Below are 22695 nucleotides of genomic sequence, written 5' to 3'. Positions count from 1 at the left end.
CTCCTCAACCCCCAAACTGTGATCTCCTCACCCCCCAAACTGTGATCTCCTCACCCCCCAAACTGTGATCTCCTCACCCCCCAAACTGTGATCTCCTCACCCCCCAAACTGTGATCTCAACCCCCAAACTGTGATCTCCTCACCCCCCAAACTGTGATCTCCTCACCCCCCAAACTGTGATCTCCTCACCTCCCAAAGTGTGATCTCCTCACCCCCCAAACTGTGATCTCCTCACCTCCCCCAAACTGTGATCTCCTCACCACCCAAACTGTGATCTCCTCACCCCCCCAAACTGTGATCTCCTCACCCCCCCAAACTGTGATCTCCTCACCCCCCCAAACTGTGATCTCCTCACCCCCCCAAACTGTGATCTCCTCACCCCCCCCAAACTGTGATCTCCTCAACCCCCAAACTGTGATCTCCTCACCTCCCCAAACTGTGATCTCCTCAACCCCCAAACTGTGATCTCCTCACCCCCCAAACTGTGATCTCCTCACCCCCCAAACTGTGATCTCCTCACCCCCCAAACTGTGATCTCAACCCCCAAACTGTGATCTCCTCACCCCCCAAACTGTGATGTCCTCACCTCCCAAACTGTGATCTCCTCCCCACCCAAACTGTGATCTCCTCACCCCCCCCAAACTGTGATCTCCTCAACCCCCAAACTGTGATCTCCTCACCCCCCAAACTGTGATCTCCTCACCCCCCAAACTGTGATCTCCTCACCCCCCAAACTGTGATCTCCTCACCCCCCAAACTGTGATCTCCTCACCCCCCAAACTGTGATCTCCTCACCTCCCAAACTGTGATCTCAACCCCCAAACTGTGATCTCCTCACCTCCCATACTGTGATCTCCTCACCTCCCATACTGTGATCTCCTCACCTCCCAAACTGTGATCTCGCCACCCATACTGTGATCTCCTCACCCCCCAAACTGTGATCTCAACGCCCAAACTGTGATCTCCTCACCTCCCATACTGTGATCTCCTCACCTCCCAAACTGTGATCTCGCCACCCATACTGTGATCTCCTCGCCCCCCAAACTGTGATCTGCTCGCCTCCAAACTGTGATCTCCTCGCCTCCCAAACTGTGATCTCCTCGCCCCCCAAACTGTGATCTCCTCACCCCCCAAACTGTGATCTCCTCACCCCCCAAACTGTGATCTCCTCACCCCCCAAACTGTGATCTCCTCACCCCCCAAACTGTGATCTCCTCACCCCCCAAACTGTGATCTCCTCACCCCCCAAACTGTGATCTCCTCACCCCATAAACTGTGATCTCCTCACCTCCCATACTGTGATCTCCTCACCCCCCAAACTGTGATCTCCTCACCTCCCCAAACTGTGATCTCCTCACCCCCCAAACTGTGATCTCCTCACCCCCCCCAAACTGTGATCTCCTCACCCCCCCAAACTGTGATCTCCTCACCCCCCCAAACTGTGATCTCCTCACCCCCCCAAACTGTGATCTCCTCACCCCCCAAACTGTGATCTCCTCACCCCCCCAAACTGTGATCTCCTCACCCCCCAAACTGTGATCTCCTCACCCCCCCAAACTGTGATCTCCTCACCCCCCCAAACTGTGATCTCCTCACCCCCCCAAACTGTGATCTCCTCACCCCCCCAAACTGTGATCTCCTCACCCCCCCAAACTGTGATCTCCTCACCCCCCCAAACTGTGATCTCCTCACCCCCCCAAACTGTGATCTCCTCACCCCCCCAAACTGTGATCTCCTCACCCCCCCAAACTGTGATCTCCTCACCCCCCCAAACTGTGATCTCCTCACCCCCCCAAACTGTGATCTCCTCACCCCCCCAAACTGTGATCTCCTCACCCCCCCAAAATTTACTGTGTATCTAAACTAGAATCTAATTTTCTCTCTCTCTCTCTCATTGTCGTCTGTCTCTGTCCACGTGGTTCGCTCTGTGGCTCACTGGCTCTGGCCCCCTGAACTCTGACCCGCGCAGCCCCACGATTGGCCAGCCTCACCTCTGAACACCATATTAGCCTTGGCGACATCAAGCTGGTATCCAAATGAGAAAGTGGTGTCTCGGGTCTGTGTGCTGGCCTCGAACTCCACTCCCACCTGTACCTGTGTGGGAAGAGAACACCCAAAGTATCACTGTACGAAGCTGCCCATAAAACACAACACAGCATAGACCATAGGAGGAGGCCCATTCAGCCCCTCGAGCCTGTTACACAGGAACAGGAGGAGACCCATTCAGCTCCCTCGAGCCTGTTACACAGGAACAGGAGGAGGCCCATTCAGCCCCTCGAGCCTGTTACACAGGAACAGGAGGAGGCCCATTCAGCCCCCTCGAGCCTGTTACACAGGAACAGGAGGAGGCCTATTCAGGCCCCTCGAGCCTGCTACACAGGAACAGGAGGAGGCCCATTCAGCCCCCTCAAGCCTGTTACACAGGAACAGGAGGAGTCCCATTCAGCCCCTCGAGCCTGTTACACAGGAACAGGAGGAGGCCCATTCAGCCCCTCGAGCCTGTTACACAGGAACAGGAGGAGGCCCATTCAGCCCCCTCAAGCCTGTTACACAGGAACAGGAGGAACAGGAGGAGGCCCATTCAGCCCCCTCAAGCCTGTTACACAGGAACAGGAGGAGGCCCATTCAGCCCCCTCGAGCCTGTTACACAGGAACAGGAGGAGGCCCATTCAGCCCCTCGAGCCTGTTACACAGGAACAGGAGGAGGCCCATTCAGCCCCTCGAGCCTGTTACACAGGAACAGGAGGAGGCCCATTCAGCCCCCTCAAGCCTGTTACACAGGAACAGGAGGAGGCCCATTCAGCCCCCTCGAGCCTGTTACACAGGAACAGGAGGAGGCCCATTCAGCCCCCTCGAGCCTGTTACACAGGAACAGGAGGAGGCCCATTCAGCCCCCTCGAGCCTGTTACACAGGAACAGGAGGAGGCCCATTCAGTCCCTCGAGCCTGTTGCACAGGAACAGGAGGAGGCCCATTCAGCCCCTTCGAGCCTGTTACACAGGAACAGGAGGAGGCCCATTCAGCCCCTCGAGCCTGTTACACAGGAACAGGAGGAGGCCCATTCAGCCCCCTCGAGCCTGTTACACAGGAACAGGAGGAGGCCCATTCAGCCCCTCGAGCCTGTTACACAGTAACAGGAGGAGGCCCATTCAGCCCCTCGAGCCTGTTACACAGGAACAGGAGGAGGCCCATTCAGCCCCCTCGAGCCTGTTACACAGGAACAGGAGGAGGCCCATTCAGCCCCCTCGAGCCTGTTACACAGGAACAGGAGGAGGCCCATTCAGCCCCTCGAGCCTGTTACACAGGAACAGGAGGAGATCATTCAGCCACCCTCGAGCCTGCTCCACCATTCAATGAGATCATGACTGATCTGCGACCTAACTCCATCTACCCGCCTTTGCCCAATGTCCCTTCATACCTTTGTTTAACAGAAATCTATCAATCTTAGCTTTAAAATTAACAAGTGACACACATCAACTGCCGTTTGTGGAAGGAATGCATCTACAAGATGCACCGCAGCAACTCGCCAAGGCTTCTTCGACAGCACTTCACAAACCCGCGGCCTCTACCACCTAGAAGGACAAGGGCAGCAGGCGTGTAGGGGCTGGAGGAGGTTACAGAGATAGGAGGGTTGTAGGGCTGAAGGAGGTTACAGAGATAGGGAGGGGTGTAGGGGCTGGAGGAGGTTACAGAGATAGGAGGGTTGTAGGGCTGGAGGAGGTTACAGAGATAGGGAGGGGCTGGAGGAGGTTACAGAGATAGGGGGGGTGTAGGGGCTGGAGGAGGTTACAGAGATAGGGAGGGGTGTAGGGGCTGGAGGAGGTTACAGAGATAGGGAGGGGTGTAGGGGCTGGAGGAGGTTACAGAGATAGGGAGGGTGTAGGGGCTGGTGAAGGTTACAGAGATAGGGAGGGGTGTCGGGGCTGGAGGAGGTTACAGAGATAGGGAGGGTTGTAGGGGCTGGAGGAGGTTACAGAGATAGGGAGGGGTGTAGGGGCTGGAGGAGGTTACAGAGATAGGGAGGGTTGTAGGGGCTGGAGGAGGTTACAGAGATAGGGAGGGGTGTAGGGTCTGGAGGAGGTTACAGAGATAGGGAGGGGTGTAGGGTCTGGAGGAGGTTACAGAGATAGGGAGGGGTGTAGGGGCTGGAGGAGGTTACAGAGATAGGGAGGGGTGTCGGGGCTGGAGGAGGTTACAGAGATAGGGAGGGGTGTAGGGGGCTGGAGGAGGTTACAGAGATAGGGAGGGTTGTAGGGGCTGGAGGAGGTTACAGAGATAGGGAGGGGTGTAGGGTCTGGAGGGGGTTACAGAGATAGGGAGGGTTGTAGGGGCTGAAGGAGGTTACAGAGATAGGGAGGGGTGTAGGGGCTGGAGGAGGTTACAGAGATAGGGAGGGTTGTAGGGGCTGAAGGAGGTTACAGAGATAGGGAGGGGTGTAGGGGGCTGGAGGAGGTTACAGAGATAGGGAGGGGTGTAGGGGCTGGAGGAGGTTACAGAGATAGGGAGGGGTGTAGGGGCTGGAGGAGGTTACAGAGATAGGGAGGGGTGTAGGGGCTGGAGGAGGTTACAGAGATAGGGAGGGGTGTAGGAGCTGGAGGAGGTTACAGAGATAGGGAGGGTTGTAGGGGCTGCAAAACCCAGAAGTAGGAGATACTATTTCCAATTCCCGCGCGACCGAGTGCGCATCGGAATCAATTGCGACGCACCCCATGGCTGAATATCATGCTCACCTGGTCATTAGCCTTGTGGTAGTAACTGGCATGCGCGCCACCTCGACCGATATTCAAAGTGCCAATCCATTGCGGGGCTGAATAACATGTACAGATAGTTAACGGACTGTGATATACCACACACTCATCACTGTAACACTGAGATACCCCACACCCCTCACTGTAACACACTGATATACCTCACACCCCTCACTGCAACACTGATGTACCCCACACCCCTCACTGTAACACACTGATATACCCCACACCCCTCACTGTAACACTTATATACCCCACACCCCTCACTGTAACACTTATATACCCCACACCCCTCACTGTAACACACTGATATACCTCACACCCCTCACTGTAACACACTGATATACCCCACACCCCTCACTGTAACACTCTGATATACCCCACACCCCTCACTGTAACACTTATATACCCCACACCCCTCACTGTAACACACTGATATACCTCACACCCCTCACTGTAACACACTGATATACCCCACACCCCTCACTGTAACACACTTATATACCCCACACCCCTCACTGTAACACTTATATACCCCACACCCCTCACTGTAACACACTGATATACCTCACACCCCTCACTGTAACACTCTGATATACCCCACACCCCTCACTGCAACTCACTGATATACCCCACACCCCTCACTGTAACACTGATATAACCCACACCCCTCACTGTAACACTCTGATATACCCCACACCCCTCACTGTAACACTGATATAACCCACACCCCTCACTGTAACACTGATATACCCCACACCCCTCACGGTAAAACTGATATACCCCACACCCCTCACGGTAAAACTGATATACCCCACACCCCTCACTGTAACACCCCACACACCTCACTGTAACACACTGATATTCCCCACACCCCTCACTGTAACACTGATATACCCCACACCCCTCACTGTAACACTGATATACCCCACACCCCTCACTGTAACACTGATATACCCCACACCCCTCACTGTCACACTCTGATATACCCCACACCACCTCACTATAACACTGATATACCCCACACCCCTCACTGTAACACTCTGATATACCCCACACCCCTCACTGTAACACTGATATACCCCACTTCCCTCACTGTAACACTCTGATATACCCCACACCCCTCACTGTAACACTGATATACCCCACACCCCTCACTGTAACACACTGATAAACCCCACACCCCTCACTGTAACACTGATATACCCCACACCCCTCACTGTAACACTGATATACCCCACACCCCTCACTGTAACACTGATATACCCCACACCCCTCACTGTTACACTGATATACCCCACACCCCTCACTGTAACACTGATATACCCCACACCCCTCACTGTAACACTGATATACCCCACACCCCTCACTGTAACACTGATATACCCCACACCGCTCACTGTAACACTGATATACCCCACACCCCACACTGTAACACTGATATACCCCACCCCCTCACTGTAACACTGATATACCCCACACCACCTCACTATAATACTGATATACCCCACACCGCTCACTGTAACACTGATATACCCCACGCCCCTCACTGTAACACTGATATACCCCACACCCCTCACTGTAACACTGATATACCCCACACCCCTCACTGTAACACTCATATACCCCACAGCCCTCACTATAACACTGATATACCGCATACCCCTCACTGTAACACACTGATATACCCCACACCCCTTACTGTAACACACTGATAAACCCCACGCCCCTCACTGTAACACTGATATACCCCACACCCCTCACTGTAACACTCATATACCCCACACCCCTCACTGTAACACTCATATACCCCACACCCCTCACTGTAACACTGATATACCGCATACCCCTCACTGTAACACTCTGATATACCCCACACCCCTCACTGTAACACACTGATATACCCCACACCCCTCACTGTAACACTCTGATATACCCCACACCCCTCACTGTAACACTGATATACCCCACATCCCTCACTGTAACACTGATATACCCCACACCCCTCACTGTAACACTGATATACCCCACACCCCTCACTGTAACACTGATATACCCCACACCCCTCACTGTAACACTGATATACCCCACACCCCTCACTGTAACACTGATATACCCCACACCCCTCACTGTAACACTGATATACCCCACACCCCTCACTATAACACACTGATATACCCCACACCCCTCACTGTAACACTGATATACCCCACACCACCTCACTGTAACACTGATATACCCCACACCCCTCACTGTAACACTGATATACCCCACACCACCTCACTGTAACACTGATATACCCCACACCCCTCACTGTAACACTGATATACCCCACACCCCTCAGTGTAACACTGATATACCCCACACCCCTCACTGTAACACGGATATACCCCACACCCCTCAGTGTAACACTGATATACCCCACACCACCTCACTGTAACACTGATATACCCCACACCCCTCACTGTAACACTGATATACCCCACACCCCTCACTGTAACACTGATATACCCCACACCACCTCACTGTAACACTGATATACCCCACACCCCTCACTGTAACACTGATATACCCCACACCCCTCACTGTAACACGGATATACCCCACACCCCTCAGTGTAACACTCTGATATACCCCACGCCCCTCACTGTAACACACTGATATACCCCACACCCCTCACTGTAACACACTGATAAACCCCACACCCCTCACTGTAACACTGATATACCCCACACCCCTCACTGTAACACTGATATACCCCACACCCCTCACTGTAACACACTGATAAACCCCACACCCCTCACTGTAACACTGATATACCCCACACCCCTCACTGTAACACTGATATACCCCACACCCCTCACTGTAACACTGATATACCCCACACCCCTCACTGTTACACTGATATACCCCACACCCCTCACTGTAACACGGATATAACCCACACCCCTCACTGTAACACTGATATACCCCACACCCCTCACTGTAACACTGATATACCCCACACCCCTCACTGTAACACTGATATACCCCACACTCCTCACTGTAACACTGATATACCCCACACCCCTCACTGGAACACTGATATACCCCACACCCCTCACTGTAACACTCTGATATACCCCACACCCCTGTAAGATTCTCAAAATTTACAGATCCCCCGAAGCTAGAAGAAAACCCCAAATAAAATGACTTTGTACTCTATCTAACAAACTTCAGGATGATAAAATACGCATTGAGCCTAACAGAGGGAGATTCAAGGTCGGAAACCAAGATTTGGCATTTTTAAAAGGCATGTTGGGCCTGCAAAGGAACAAAAGGCTGCAACAGGGAATGGGATCAAACTCTGTAGACAGTTTGGGTATTGGGAGTAAATCAAATTGTCTGGGGAACTGTGTAACCTCTGTCAGCCCCCATCAGACAGTAACATCCTAACAATCGACCCACGGAGGAGCAGGCCCCACCCAAAACACAGGACCCATCCAAAACATGCATAATGCCAATCACCTCGCCAACCTACATAGAAATCTCGGGCTCAGACACAAGACTCGAAACCTGAGTGTAGCTATGACAATTAACTAGGCGCTCAACAGCTGATTGAATAATCAGTAGAGCATCCCGAAACCATTTTACACATTTCTAATCAAGTTACCGTTAACGAGCCCGCCCAAATCAAACAATAAACCGGGACTGATTTGGCGCGCAGATTAGAAGGCCCCTCAAAGTATAATTGAAGGCCTGTTTTCTCATGAAGAGAGTTCTCTCTGGAAGCAACACACAAGAAGAAACCGGAGCATCGAGACGGGGCATCATTCTACCGTACACCCAAGTTCAACAGCTTCAGTGACCCAGGACATCAGCGGACACATCGCGGCAACAAGAGCCTTATGGAACTACCAACAAAATATTACCACCAACCAACTTGGTAATATCGAGCCACCGCGACCAAAGAAAAACTCAGGAGAAAACCGAAGATTCGAAATTTTTCCAATCTACAATCTATTCCTGACTTACCCCCCGGGTAAGATTTTTTACTTAAAAGGAACTCTAAACCTTATCTCAACAGAAGGAAAGTGGGTACTCACCCCATCGATCCAAAACGCACCCTACCGCATCAGCGGACTCGCGAAGACTGACCAGCAGTCGAAGTCCTCTACCGCGTCCGGGGTACGGCAGACACTGACCAACACATCCAGCGAACCCCGAAACCGCGAAGCAGCTCAGCTGTCAAGGATTCGTTTGGTGAGCATTACCCCTGGTCCTCCAGAGTTCAACTTAGCTAGGAAGTGGGATTGGGAGGGGTGAGGTATTTTCTGCTGTATTGCCCTCGTGTGTATTAAAATGTTCCCCATTTTTATTCGTGTATAAGATTGTTATGTTGTATTTTCTTTCTTGAATAAAGATCAAAGTTTCTTGCACCAGAACCAGTTGTCTGCTGCACTTTTGTCAAAATCCCCAAATAAGCCCAAGGTCTAGAATCAAGAGAGTGGGAGCGATTCGATCCGCTCATAAGTCAGTGGTGAGGCTGACCCCACACACCACCCCCAACAACCACTCGGTGTAACACTGATATACCCCACACCCCTCACTGTAACACTGATATACTCCACACCCCTCACTGTAACACACTGATATACCCCACACCCCTCACTGTAACACTGATATACCCCACACCCCTCACTGTAACACTGATATACCCACACCCCTCACTGTAACACTGTGATATACCCCACACCCCTCACTGTAACACTGATATACCCCACACCCCTCACTGTAACACTGATATACCCCACACCCCTCACTGTAACACTGATATACCCCACACCCCTCACTGTAACACTGATATACCTCACACCCCTCACTGTAACACTGATATAACCCACACCCCTCAGTGTAATGCTGATATACCGCACACCCCTCACTGTAACACTCTGATATACCCCACATCCCTCACTGTAAAACTGATATACCCCACACCCCTCACTGTAACACTGATATACCCCACACCCCTCACTGCAACACTGATATACCACACACCCTTCACTGCAACACTGATGTACCCCACACCCCTCACTGTAACACTGATATACCCCACACCCCTCACTGTAACACTGATATAACCCACACCCCTCACTGTAACACCGATATAACCCAGACCCCTCACTGTAACACCGATATACCCCACACCCCTCACTGTAACACTGATAGACCCCACACCCCTCACTGTAACACTGATATACCCCACACCCACTCACTGTAACACTGATATACCCCACACCCCTCACTGTAACACTGATATACCCCACACCCCTCACTGTAGCACTGAAATACCCCACACCCCTCACTGTAACACTGATATTCCCCACACCTCACTGTAACACACTGATATACCCACACCCCTCACTGTAACACTGATATACGCCACACCCCTCACTGTAACACTGACATACCCTCACTGTAACACTGATATACCCCACACCCCTCACTGTAACACTGATATACCCCACACCCCTCACTGCAACACTGATATACCACACACCCCTCACTGCAACACTGATGTACCCCACACCCCTCACTGTAACACTGATATACCCCACACCCCTCACTGTAACACTGATATAACCCACACCCCTCACTGTAACACCGATATAACCCAGACCCCTCACTGTAACACCGATATACCCCACACCCCTCACTGTAACACTGATAGACCCCACACCCCTCACTGTAACACTGATACACCCCACACCCCTCACTGTAACACTGATATACCCCACACCCACTCACTGTAACACTGACATACCCCACACCCTGCAATGTAACACTCCGATATACCCGACACCCCTCACTGTAACACTGATATACCCCACACCCCTCACTGTAACACTGATATACCCCACACCCCTCACTGTAACACTGATATACCCCACACCCCTCACTGTAGCACTGAAATACCCCACACCCCTCACTGTAACACTGATATTCCCCACACCTCACTGTAACACTGATATACCCCACACCCCTCACTGTAACACACTGATATACGCCACACCCCTCACTGCAACACTGACATACCCTCACTGTAACACTGATATACCCCAGACCCCTCACTGTAACACTGATATACCCCACACCCCTCACCTGTAACACTGATATACACCACACCCCTCACTGTAACACTGATATACCCCACACCCCTCACTGTAACACACTGATATACCCCACACCCCTCACCTGTAACACTGATATACCCCACACCGCTCACTGCAACACTGATATACCCCACACCCCTCACTGTAACACTGATATACCCCAGTCACCTCATTGTAACACTGATATAACCCACACCCCTCACTGTAACACTGACATACCCTCACTGTAACACACTGATATACCCCAGACACCTCACTGTAACACTGATATACCCCACACCCCTCACTGTAACACTGATATACCCCACACCCCTCACTGTAACACTGATACACCCCACACCCCTCACTGCAACACTGATATACCCCACACCCATCACTGTAACACTGATATAACCCACACCCCTCACTGTAACACCGATATAACCCAGAGCCCTCACTGTAACACCGATATACCCCACACCCCTCACTGTAACACTGATAGACCCCACACCCCTCACTGTAACACTGACATACCCCACACCCTGCAATGTAACACTCCGATATACCCGACACCCCTCACTGTAACACTGATATACCCCTCACTGTAACACTGATATACCCCACACCCCTCACTGTAGCACTGAAATACCCCACACCCCTCACTGTAACACTGATATACCCCACACCTCACTGTAACACTGATATACCCCACACCCCTCACTGTAACACTGATATACCCACACCCCTCACCTGTAACACTGATATACCCCACACCGCTCACTGTAACACTGATATACCCCACACCCCTCACTGTAACGCTGATATACCCCACACCCCTCACTGTAACACTGATATACCCCACACCCCTCACTGTAACACTGATATACCCCACGCCCCTCACTGTAACACTGATATAACCCACGCCCCTCACTGTAACACTGATATAACCCACACCCCTCACTGTAACACTGATATAACCCACACCCCTCACTGTAACACTGATATACGCCACACCCCTCACTGTAACACTGACATAGCCTCACTGTAACACACTGATATACCCCAGACACCTCACTGTAACACTGATATACACCACACCCCTCACTGTAACACTGATATACACTACACCCCTCACTGTAACACTGATATAACCCACACCCATCACTGTAGCACTGAAATACCCCACACCCCTCACTGTAATACTCCCTGATATACCCCACACCCCTCACTGTAACATTCTGATATACCCCACACCCCTCACTGTAACATTCTGATATACCCCACACCCCTCACTGTAACATTCTGATATACCCCACACACCTCACTGTAACACACTGATATACCCACACCCCTCACTGTAACACTGATATACGCCACACCCCTCACTGTAACACTGACATACCCTCACTGTAACACAATGATATACCCCAGACCCCTCACTGTAACACTGATATACCCCACACCCCTCACTGTAACACTGATATACCCCACACCCTTCACTGTAACACTCTGATATACCCCACATCCCTCACTGTAAAACTGATATACCGCACACCCCTCACTGTAACACTGATATACCCCACACCCCTCACTGCAACACTGATATACCACACACCCCTCACTGTAACACCGATATAACCCAGACCCCTCACTGTAACACCGATATACCCCACACCCCTCACTGTAACACTGATAGACCCAACACCCCTCACTGTAACACTGATATACCCCACACCCCTCACTGTAACACTGATATACCCCACAGCCCTCACTGTAGCACTGAAATACCCCACACCCCTCACTGTAACACTGATATTCCCCACACCTCACTGTAACACACTGATGTACCCACACCCCTCACTGTAACACTGATATACGCCACACCCATCACTGTAACACTGACATACCCTCACTGTAACACTGATATACCCCACACCCCTCACTGTAACACTGATATACACCACACCCCTCACTGTAACACTGATATACCCCACACCCCTCACTGTAACACACTGATATACCCCACACCCCTCACTGTAACACACTGATATACCCCACACCCCTCACCTGTAACACTGATATACCCCACACCGCTCACTGTAACACTGATATACCCCACACCCCTCACTGTAACACTGATATACCCACACCCCTCACCTGTAACACTGATATACCCCACACCGCTCACTGTAACACTGATATACCCCAGTCACCTCATTGTAACACTGATATAACCCACACCCCTCACTAACACTGACATACCCTCACTGTAACACACTGATATACCCCAGACACCTCACTGTAACACTGATATACCCCACACCTCTCACTGTAACACACTGATATACCCCACACCCCTCACTGTAACACACTGATATACCCCACAGCCCTCACTGTAACACTGATATACCCCTCACTGTGACACTGATATACCCCACCCCTCACTGCAACACTGATATACCCCACACCCCTCGCTGTAACACTGATATGCACCACACCCCTCACTGTAACACTGATATACCCCACACCCCTCACTGTAACACTGATATACCCCACACCCCTCACTGTAACACTGATATTCCCCACACCCCTCACTGTAACACTGATATACCCCACACCCCTCACTGTAACACTGATATACCCCACAACCCTCACTGTAACACTGATATAACCCACACCCCTCACTGTAACACTGATATACCCCACACCCCTCACTGTAACACTGATATACCCCACACACCTCATTGTAACACTGTTATACCCCAAACCCCTCAATGTAACACTGACATACCCTCAGTGTAACACACTTATATACCCCAGACCCCTCACTGTAACACTGATATACCCCACACCCCTCACTGGAGCACTGATATACACCACACCCCTCACTGCAACACTGATATACCCCACAGCCCTCACTGTAACACTGATATACCCCACAACCCTCACTGTAACACTGATATACCCCACACCCCTCAGTGTAACACTGATATACACCACACCTCTCACTGTAACACACTGATATACCCCACACCGCTCACTGTAACACTGATATACCCCACACCGCTCACTGTAACACTGATATACCCCACACCCCTCACTGCAACACTGATATACCACACACCCCTCACTGCAACACTGATGTACCCCACACCCCTCACTGTAACACTGATATACCCCACACCCCTCACTGTAACACTGATATAACCCACACCCCTCACTGTAACACCGATATAACCCAGACCCCTCACTGTAACACCGATATACCCCACATCCCTCACTGTAACACTGATAGACCCAACACCCCTCACTGTAACACTGATATACCCCACACCCACTCACTGTAACACTGATATACCCCACACCCCTCACTGTAACACTGATATACCCCACACCCCTCACTGTAACACTGATATTCCCCACACCTCACTGTAACACACTGATATACCCACACCCCTCACTGTAACACTGATATACGCCACACCCCTCACTGTAACATTGACATACCCTCACTAACACTGATATACCCCACACCCCTCACTGTAACACTGATATACACCACACCCCTCACTGTAACACTGATATACCCCACACCCCTCACTGTAACACACTGATATACCCCACACCCCTCACTGTAACACACTGATATACCCCACACCCCTCACCTGTAACACTGATATACCCCACACCGCTCACTGTAACACTGATATACCCCACACCCCCACTGTAACACTGATATACCCCAGTCACCTCATTGTAACACTGATATAACCCACACCCCTCACTGTAACACTGACATACCCTCACTGTAACACACTGATATACCCCAGACACCTCACTGTAACACTGATATACCCCACACCCCTCACTGTAACACACTGATATACCCCACACCCCTCACTGTAACACTGATATACCCCACACCCCTCACTGTAACACTGATACACCCCACACCCCTCACTGCAACACTGATATACCCCACACCCATCACTGTAACACTGATATAACCCACACCCCTCACTGTAACACCGATATAACCCAGAGCCCTCACTGTAACACCGATATACCCCACACCCCTCACTGTAACACTGATAGACCCCACACCCCTCACTGTAACACTGATATACCCCACACCCCTCACTGTAACACTGATATACCCCACACCTCACTGTAACACTGATATACACCACACCCCTCACTGTAACACTGATATACCCACACCCCTCACCTGTAACACTGATATACCCCTCACTGTAACACTGATATACCCCACACCCCTCACTGTAGCACTGAAATACCCCACACCCCTCACTGTAACACTGATATACCCCACACCTCACTGTAACACTGATATACCCCACACCCCTCACTGTAACACTGATATACCCACACCCCTCACCTGTAACACTCTGATATACACCACACCCCTCACTGTAACACTGATATACCCCACACCCCTCACTGTAACACTGATATACCCCAGTCACCTCATTGTAACACTGATATAACCCACACCCCTCACTAACACTGACATACCCTCACTGTAACACACTGATATACCCCAGACACCTCACTGTAACACTGATATACCCCACACCTCTCACTGTAACACACTGATATACCCCACACCCCTCACTGTAACACACTGATATACCCCACAGCCCTCAATGTAACACTGATATACCCCACACCCCTCACTGTAACACTGATATACCCCACATCCCTCACTGTAACACTGATATACCCCTCACTGTGACACTGATATACCCCACCCCTCACTGCAACACTGATATACCCCACACCCCTCGCTGTAACACTGATATACCCCACACCCCTCACTGTAACACTGATATACCCCACACCCCTCACTGTAACACTGATATACCCCACACCCCTCACTGTAACACTGATATACCCCACACCCCTCACTGTAACACTGATATTCCCCACACCCCTCACTGTAACACTGATATACCCCACACCCCTCACTGTAACACTGATATACCCCACACCCCTCACTGTAACACTGATATACCCCACACCCCTCACTGTAACACTGATATTCCCCACACCCCTCACTGTAACACTGATATACCCCACACCCCTCACTGTAACACTGATATACCCCACACACCTCACTGTAACACTGTTATACCCCAAACCCCTCAATGTAACACTGACAAACCCTCAGTGTAACACACTTATATACCCCAGACCCGTCACTGTAACACTGATCTACCCCACACCCCTCACTGTAACACACTGATATACCCCACACCCCTCACTGTAACACTGATATACCCCACACCCCTCACTGGAGCACTGATATACACCACACCCCTCACTGCAACACTGATATACCCCACAGCCCTCACTGTAACACTGATATACCCCACAACCCTCACTGTAACACTGATATACCCCACACCCCTCAGTGTAACACTGATATACTCCACACCTCTCACTGTAACACACTGATATACCCCACACCGCTCACTGTAACACTGATATACCCCACACCGCTCACTGTAACACACTGATATACCCCACACCCCTCACTGAAACACTGATATACGCCACACCCCTCACTGTAACACTGACATACCCTCACTGTAACACACTGATATACCCCACACCCCTCACTGCAACACTGATACACCCTACACCCCTCACTGTAACACACTGATATACCCCACACCCCTCACTGTAACACTGATACACCCTACACCCCTCACTGCAACACTGATATACCCCACAGCCCTCACTGTAACACACTGATATACCCCACACCCCTCACTATAACACTGATATACCCCACACCCCTCACTGTAACACTGATATACCCCACACCCCTCACTGTAACACACTGATATACCCCACACCCCTCACTGTAACATTGATATACCCCACACCCCTCACTGTAACACTGATATACCCCACACCCCTCACTGTAACACTGATATCCCCCACACCCCTCACTGTAACACTGATATACCCCACACCCCTCACTGTAATACTGATATACCCCACACCCCTCACTGTAACACTGATATACCCCACACCCCTCACTGTAACACTGATATACCCCACACCCCTCACTGTAACACTGATATACCCCACACCCCTCACTGTAACACTGATATACCCCACACCCCTCACTGTAACACTGATATACCCCACACCCCTCACTGTAACACTGATATACCCCACACCCCTCACTGTAACACTGATATACCCACACCCCTCACTGTAACACTGATATAACCCACACCCCTCACTGTAACACTGATATACGCCACACCCCTCACTGTAACACAGACATACCCTCACTGTAACACACTGATATACCCCAGACACCTCACTGTAACACTGATATACACCACACCCCTCACTGTAACACTGATATACACTACACCCCTCACTGTAACACTGATATACCCCACACCCTCACTGTAACACTGATATAGCCCACACCCCTCACTGTAACACTGATATACCCCACACCCCTCACTGTAACACTGATATACCCCACACCCCTCACTGTAACACTGATATAACCCACACCCATCACTGTAGCACTGAAATACCCCACACCCCTCACTGTAATACTCCCTGATATACCCCACACCTCACTGTAACACTGATATACGCCACACCCCTCACTGTAACACTGACATACCCTCACTGTAACACAATGATATACCCCAGACCCCTCACTGTAACATTGATATACCCCACACCCCTCACTGTAACACTGATATACGCCACACCCCTCACTGTAACACTGACATACCCTCACTGTAACACAATGATATACCCCAGACCCCTCACTGTAACATTGATATACCCCACACCCCTCACTGTAACACACTGATATACCCCACACCCCTCACTGTAACACTGATATACCCCACACCCCTCACTGTAACACTGATATACCCCACACCCCTCACTGTAACACTGATATACCCCACACCCCTCACTGTAACACTGATATACCCCACATCCCTCACTGTAACACTGATATACCCCACATCCCTCACTGTAAAACTGATATACCCCACACCCCTCACTGTAACACTGATATACCCCACACCCCTCACTGTTACACTGATATACCCCACACCCCTCACTGTAACACTGATATACCCCACACCCCTCACTCTAATACTGATATACCCCACACCCCTCACTGTAACACTGATATACCCCACACCCCTCACTGTAACACACTGATATACCCCACACCCCTCACTGTAACACTGATATACACCACACCCCTCACTGTAACACTGATATACCCCACACCCCTCACTGTAACACTGATATACCCCACACCCCTCACTGTAAAACTGATATACCCCACACCCCTCACTGTAACACTCTGATATACCCCACATCCCTCACTAAGACTGATATACCCCACACCCCTCACTGTAACACTGATATACCCCTCACCCCTCACTGTAACACTGATATACCCCTCACCCCTCACTGTAACACTGATATACCTCACACCCCTCACTGTAACACTGATATACACCACACCCCTCACTGTAACACTGATATACCCCACACCCCTCACTGTAACACTGATATACCCCACACCCTGCAATGTAACACTCCGATATACCCGACACCCCTCACTGTAACATTGATATACCCCACACCCCTCACTGTAACACTGATATACCCCACACCCTCACTGTAACACTGATATACCCCACACCCCTCACTGTAACACTGATATACCCCACACCCCTCACTGTAACACTGATATACCCCACACCCCTCACTGTAACACTGATATACCCCACACCCCTCACTGTAACACTGATATACGCCACACCCCTCACTGTAACACTGACATACCCCAGACCCCTCACTGTATCATTGATATACACCACACCCCTCACTGTAACACTGATATACACCACACCCCTCACTGTAACACTGATATACCCCACACCCCTCACTGTAACACTGATAGACCCCACACCCCTCACTGTAACACTGATATACCCCACACCCCTCACTCTAATACTGATATACCCCACACCCACTCACTGTAACACTGACATACCCCACACCCTGCAATGTAACACTCCGATATACCCGACACCCCTCACTGTAACACTGATATACCCCTCACTGTAACACTGATATACCCCACACCCCTCACTGTAGCACTGAAATACCCCACACCCGTCACTGTAACACTGATTTCCCCCACACCTCACTGTAACACTGATATACCCCACACCCCTCACTGTAACACTGATATACCCACACCCCTCACCTGTAACACTGATATACCCCACACCGCTCACTGTAACACTCTGATATACACCACACCCCTCACTGTAACACTGATATACCCCACACCCCTCACTGTAACACTGATATACCCCAGTCACCTCATTGTAACACTGATATAACCCACACCCCTCACTAACACTGACATACCCTCACTGTAACACACTGATATACCCCACACCCCTCACTGTAACACTGATATACCCCACATCCCTCACTGTAACACTGATATACCCCTCACTGTGACACTGATATACCCCACCCCTCACTGCAACACTGATATACCCCACACCCCTCGCTGTAACACTGATATACACCACACCCCTCACTGTAACACTGATATACCCCACACCCCTCACTGTAACACTGATATACCCCACACCCCTCACTGTAACACTGATATACCCAACACACCTCACTGTAACACTGTTATACCCCAAACCCCTCAGTGTAACACTGACATACCCCACACCCCTCACTGTAACACTCTGATATACCCCACACCCCTCACTGTAACACTGATATACCCCACACCCCTCACTGTAACACTGATATACCCCACACCCCTCACTGAAACACTGATATACGCCACACCCCTCACTGTAACACTGACATACCCTCACTGTAACACACTGATATACCCCACACCCCTCACTGTAACACTGATACACCCTACACCCCTCACTGTAACACACTGATATACCCCACACCCCTCACTGTAACACTGATATACCCCACAGCCCTCACTGTAACACTGATATACCCCACACCCCTCACTGTAACACTCTGATATACCCCACACCCCTCACTGTAACACTGATATACCCCACACCCCTCACTGTAACACTCTGATATACCCCACACCCCTGTAAGATTCTCAAAATTTACAGATCCCCCGAAGGTAGAAGAAAACCCCAAATAAAATGACTTTGTACTCTATCTAACAACCTTCAGGATGATAAAATACGCATTGAGCCTAACAGAGGGAGATTCAAGGTCGGAAACCAAGATTTGGCATTTTTAAAAGGCATGTTGGGCCTGCAAAGGAACAAAAGGCTGCAACAGGGAATGGGATCAACCTCTGTAAAAGACAGTTTGGGTATTGGGAGTAAATCAAATTGTCTGGGGAACTGTGTAACCTCTGTCAGCCCCCATCAGACAGTAACATCCTAACAATCGACCCACGGAGGAGCAGGCCCCACCCAAAACACAGGACCCATCCAAAACATGCATAATGCCAATCACCTCGCCAACCTACATAGAAATCTCGGGCTCAGACACAAGACTCGAAACCTGAGTGTAGCTATGACAATTAACTAGGCGCTCAACAGCTGATTGAATAATCAGTAGAGCATCCCGAAACCATTTTACACATTTCTAATCAAGTTACCGTTAACGAGCCCGCCCAAATCAAACAATAAACCGGGACTGATTTGGCGCGCAGATTAGAAGGCCCCTCAAAGTATAATTGAAGGCCTGTTTTCTCATGAAGAGAGTTCTCTCTGGAAGCAACACACAAGAAGAAACCGGAGCATCGAGACGGGGCATCATTCTACCGTACACCCAAGTTCAACAGCTTCAGTGACCCAGGACATCAGCGGACACATCGCGGCAACAAGAGCCTTATGGAACTACCAACAAAATATTACCACCAACCAACTTGGTAATATCGAGCCACCGCGACCAAAGAAAAACTCAGGAGAAAACCGAAGATTCGAAATTTTTCCAATCTACAATCTATTCCTGACTTACCCCCCGGGTAAGATTTTTTACTTAAAAGGAACTCTAAACCTTATCTCAACAGAAGGAAAGTGGGTACTCACCCCATCGATCCAAAACGCACCCTACCGCATCAGCGGACTCGCGAAGACTGACCAGCAGTCGAAGTCCTCTACCGCGTCCGGGGTACGGCAGACACTGACCAACACATCCAGCGAACCCCGAAACCGCGAAGCAGCTCAGCTGTCAAGGATTCGTTTGGTGAGCATTACCCCTGGTCCTCCAGAGTTCAACTTAGCTAGGAAGTGGGATTGGGAGGGGTGAGGTATTTTCTGCTGTATTGCCCTCGTGTGTATTAAAATGTTCCCCATTTTTATTCGTGTATAAGATTGTTATGTTGTATTTTCTTTCTTGAATAAAGATCAAAGTTTCTTGCACCAGAACCAGTTGTCTGCTGCACTTTTGTCAAAATCCCCAAATAAGCCCAAGGTCTAGAATCAAGAGAGTGGGAGCGATTCGAACCGCTCATAAGTCAGTGGTGAGGCTGACCCCACACACCACCCCCTACAACCACTCGGTGTAACACTGATATACCCCACACCCCTCACTGTAACACACTGATATACCCCACACCCCTCACCTGTAACACTGATATACCCCACACCGCTCACTGTAACACTGATATACCCCACACCCCCACTGTAACACTGATATACCCCAGTCACCTCATTGTAACACTGATATAACCCACACCCCTCACTGTAACACTGACATACCCTCACTGTAACACACTGATATACCCCAGACACCTCACTGTAACACTGATATACCCCACACCCCTCACTGTAACACACTGATATACCCCACACCCCTCACTGTAACACTGATATACCCCACACCCCTCACTGTAACACTGATACACCCCACACCCCTCACTGCAACACTGATATACCCCACACCCATCACTGTAACACTGATATAACCCACACCCCTCACTGTAACACCGATATAACCCAGAGCCCTCACTGTAACACCGATATACCCCACACCCCTCACTGTAACACTGATAGACCCCACACCCCTCACTGTAACACTGATATACCCCACACCCCTCACTGTAACACTGATATACCCCACACCTCACTGTAACACTGATATACCCCACACCCCTCACTGTAACACTGATATACCCACACCCCTCACCTGTAACACTGATATACCCCTCACTGTAACACTGATATACCCCACACCCCTCACTGTAGCACTGAAATACCCCACACCCCTCACTGTAACACTGATATACCCCACACCTCACTGTAACACTGATATACCCCACACCCCTCACTGTAACACTGATATACCCACACCCCTCACCTGTAACACTCTGATATACACCACACCCCTCACTGTAACACTGATATACCCCACACCCCTCACTGTAACACTGATATACCCCAGTCACCTCATTGTAACACTGATATAACCCACACCCCTCACTAACACTGACATACCCTCACTGTAACACACTGATATACCCCAGACACCTCACTGTAACACTGATATACCCCACACCTCTCACTGTAACACACTGATATACCCCACACCCCTCACTGTAACACACTGATATACCCCACAGCCCTCAATGTAACACTGATATACCCCACACCCCTCACTGTAACACTGATATACCCCACATCCCTCACTGTAACACTGATATACCCCTCACTGTGACACTGATATACCCCACCCCTCACTGCAACACTGATATACCCCACACCCCTC

General features: G+C 50.4%; 1 protein-coding gene across 4 annotated transcripts in view; it reads right to left on the bottom strand.

The window, feature by feature from the left end:
- LOC147081271 (mitochondrial import receptor subunit TOM40B-like) overlaps window positions 1-22695 on the bottom strand; it is a 70580-nt gene that overhangs the window by 27929 nt on the left and 19956 nt on the right. For all 4 annotated transcript variants that reach the window (XR_015076753.1, XM_085980848.1, XM_085980849.1 and 1 more), the window contains exons 7-8: window positions 4730-4806; window positions 1992-2094 (exon numbers count right to left, since the gene is read on the bottom strand). Coding sequence is in view for 3 of the 4 variants with exons in the window: in XM_085980848.1 (XP_085836974.1) it covers window positions 1992-2094; window positions 4730-4806 (180 nt within the window). In the remaining variant the exon portion in view is untranslated. The remainder of the gene's footprint in view (window positions 1-1991; window positions 2095-4729; window positions 4807-22695) is intronic.

Source organism: Somniosus microcephalus, unplaced genomic scaffold (genome assembly GCF_052327205.1).
Source record: "Somniosus microcephalus isolate GS21.2 unplaced genomic scaffold, FLI_Smic_1.0 scaffold597, whole genome shotgun sequence".
Classification (NCBI taxonomy): Eukaryota; Metazoa; Chordata; class Chondrichthyes; order Squaliformes; family Somniosidae; genus Somniosus; species Somniosus microcephalus.
This window is presented reverse-complemented; position numbering and strand designations above follow the sequence as displayed.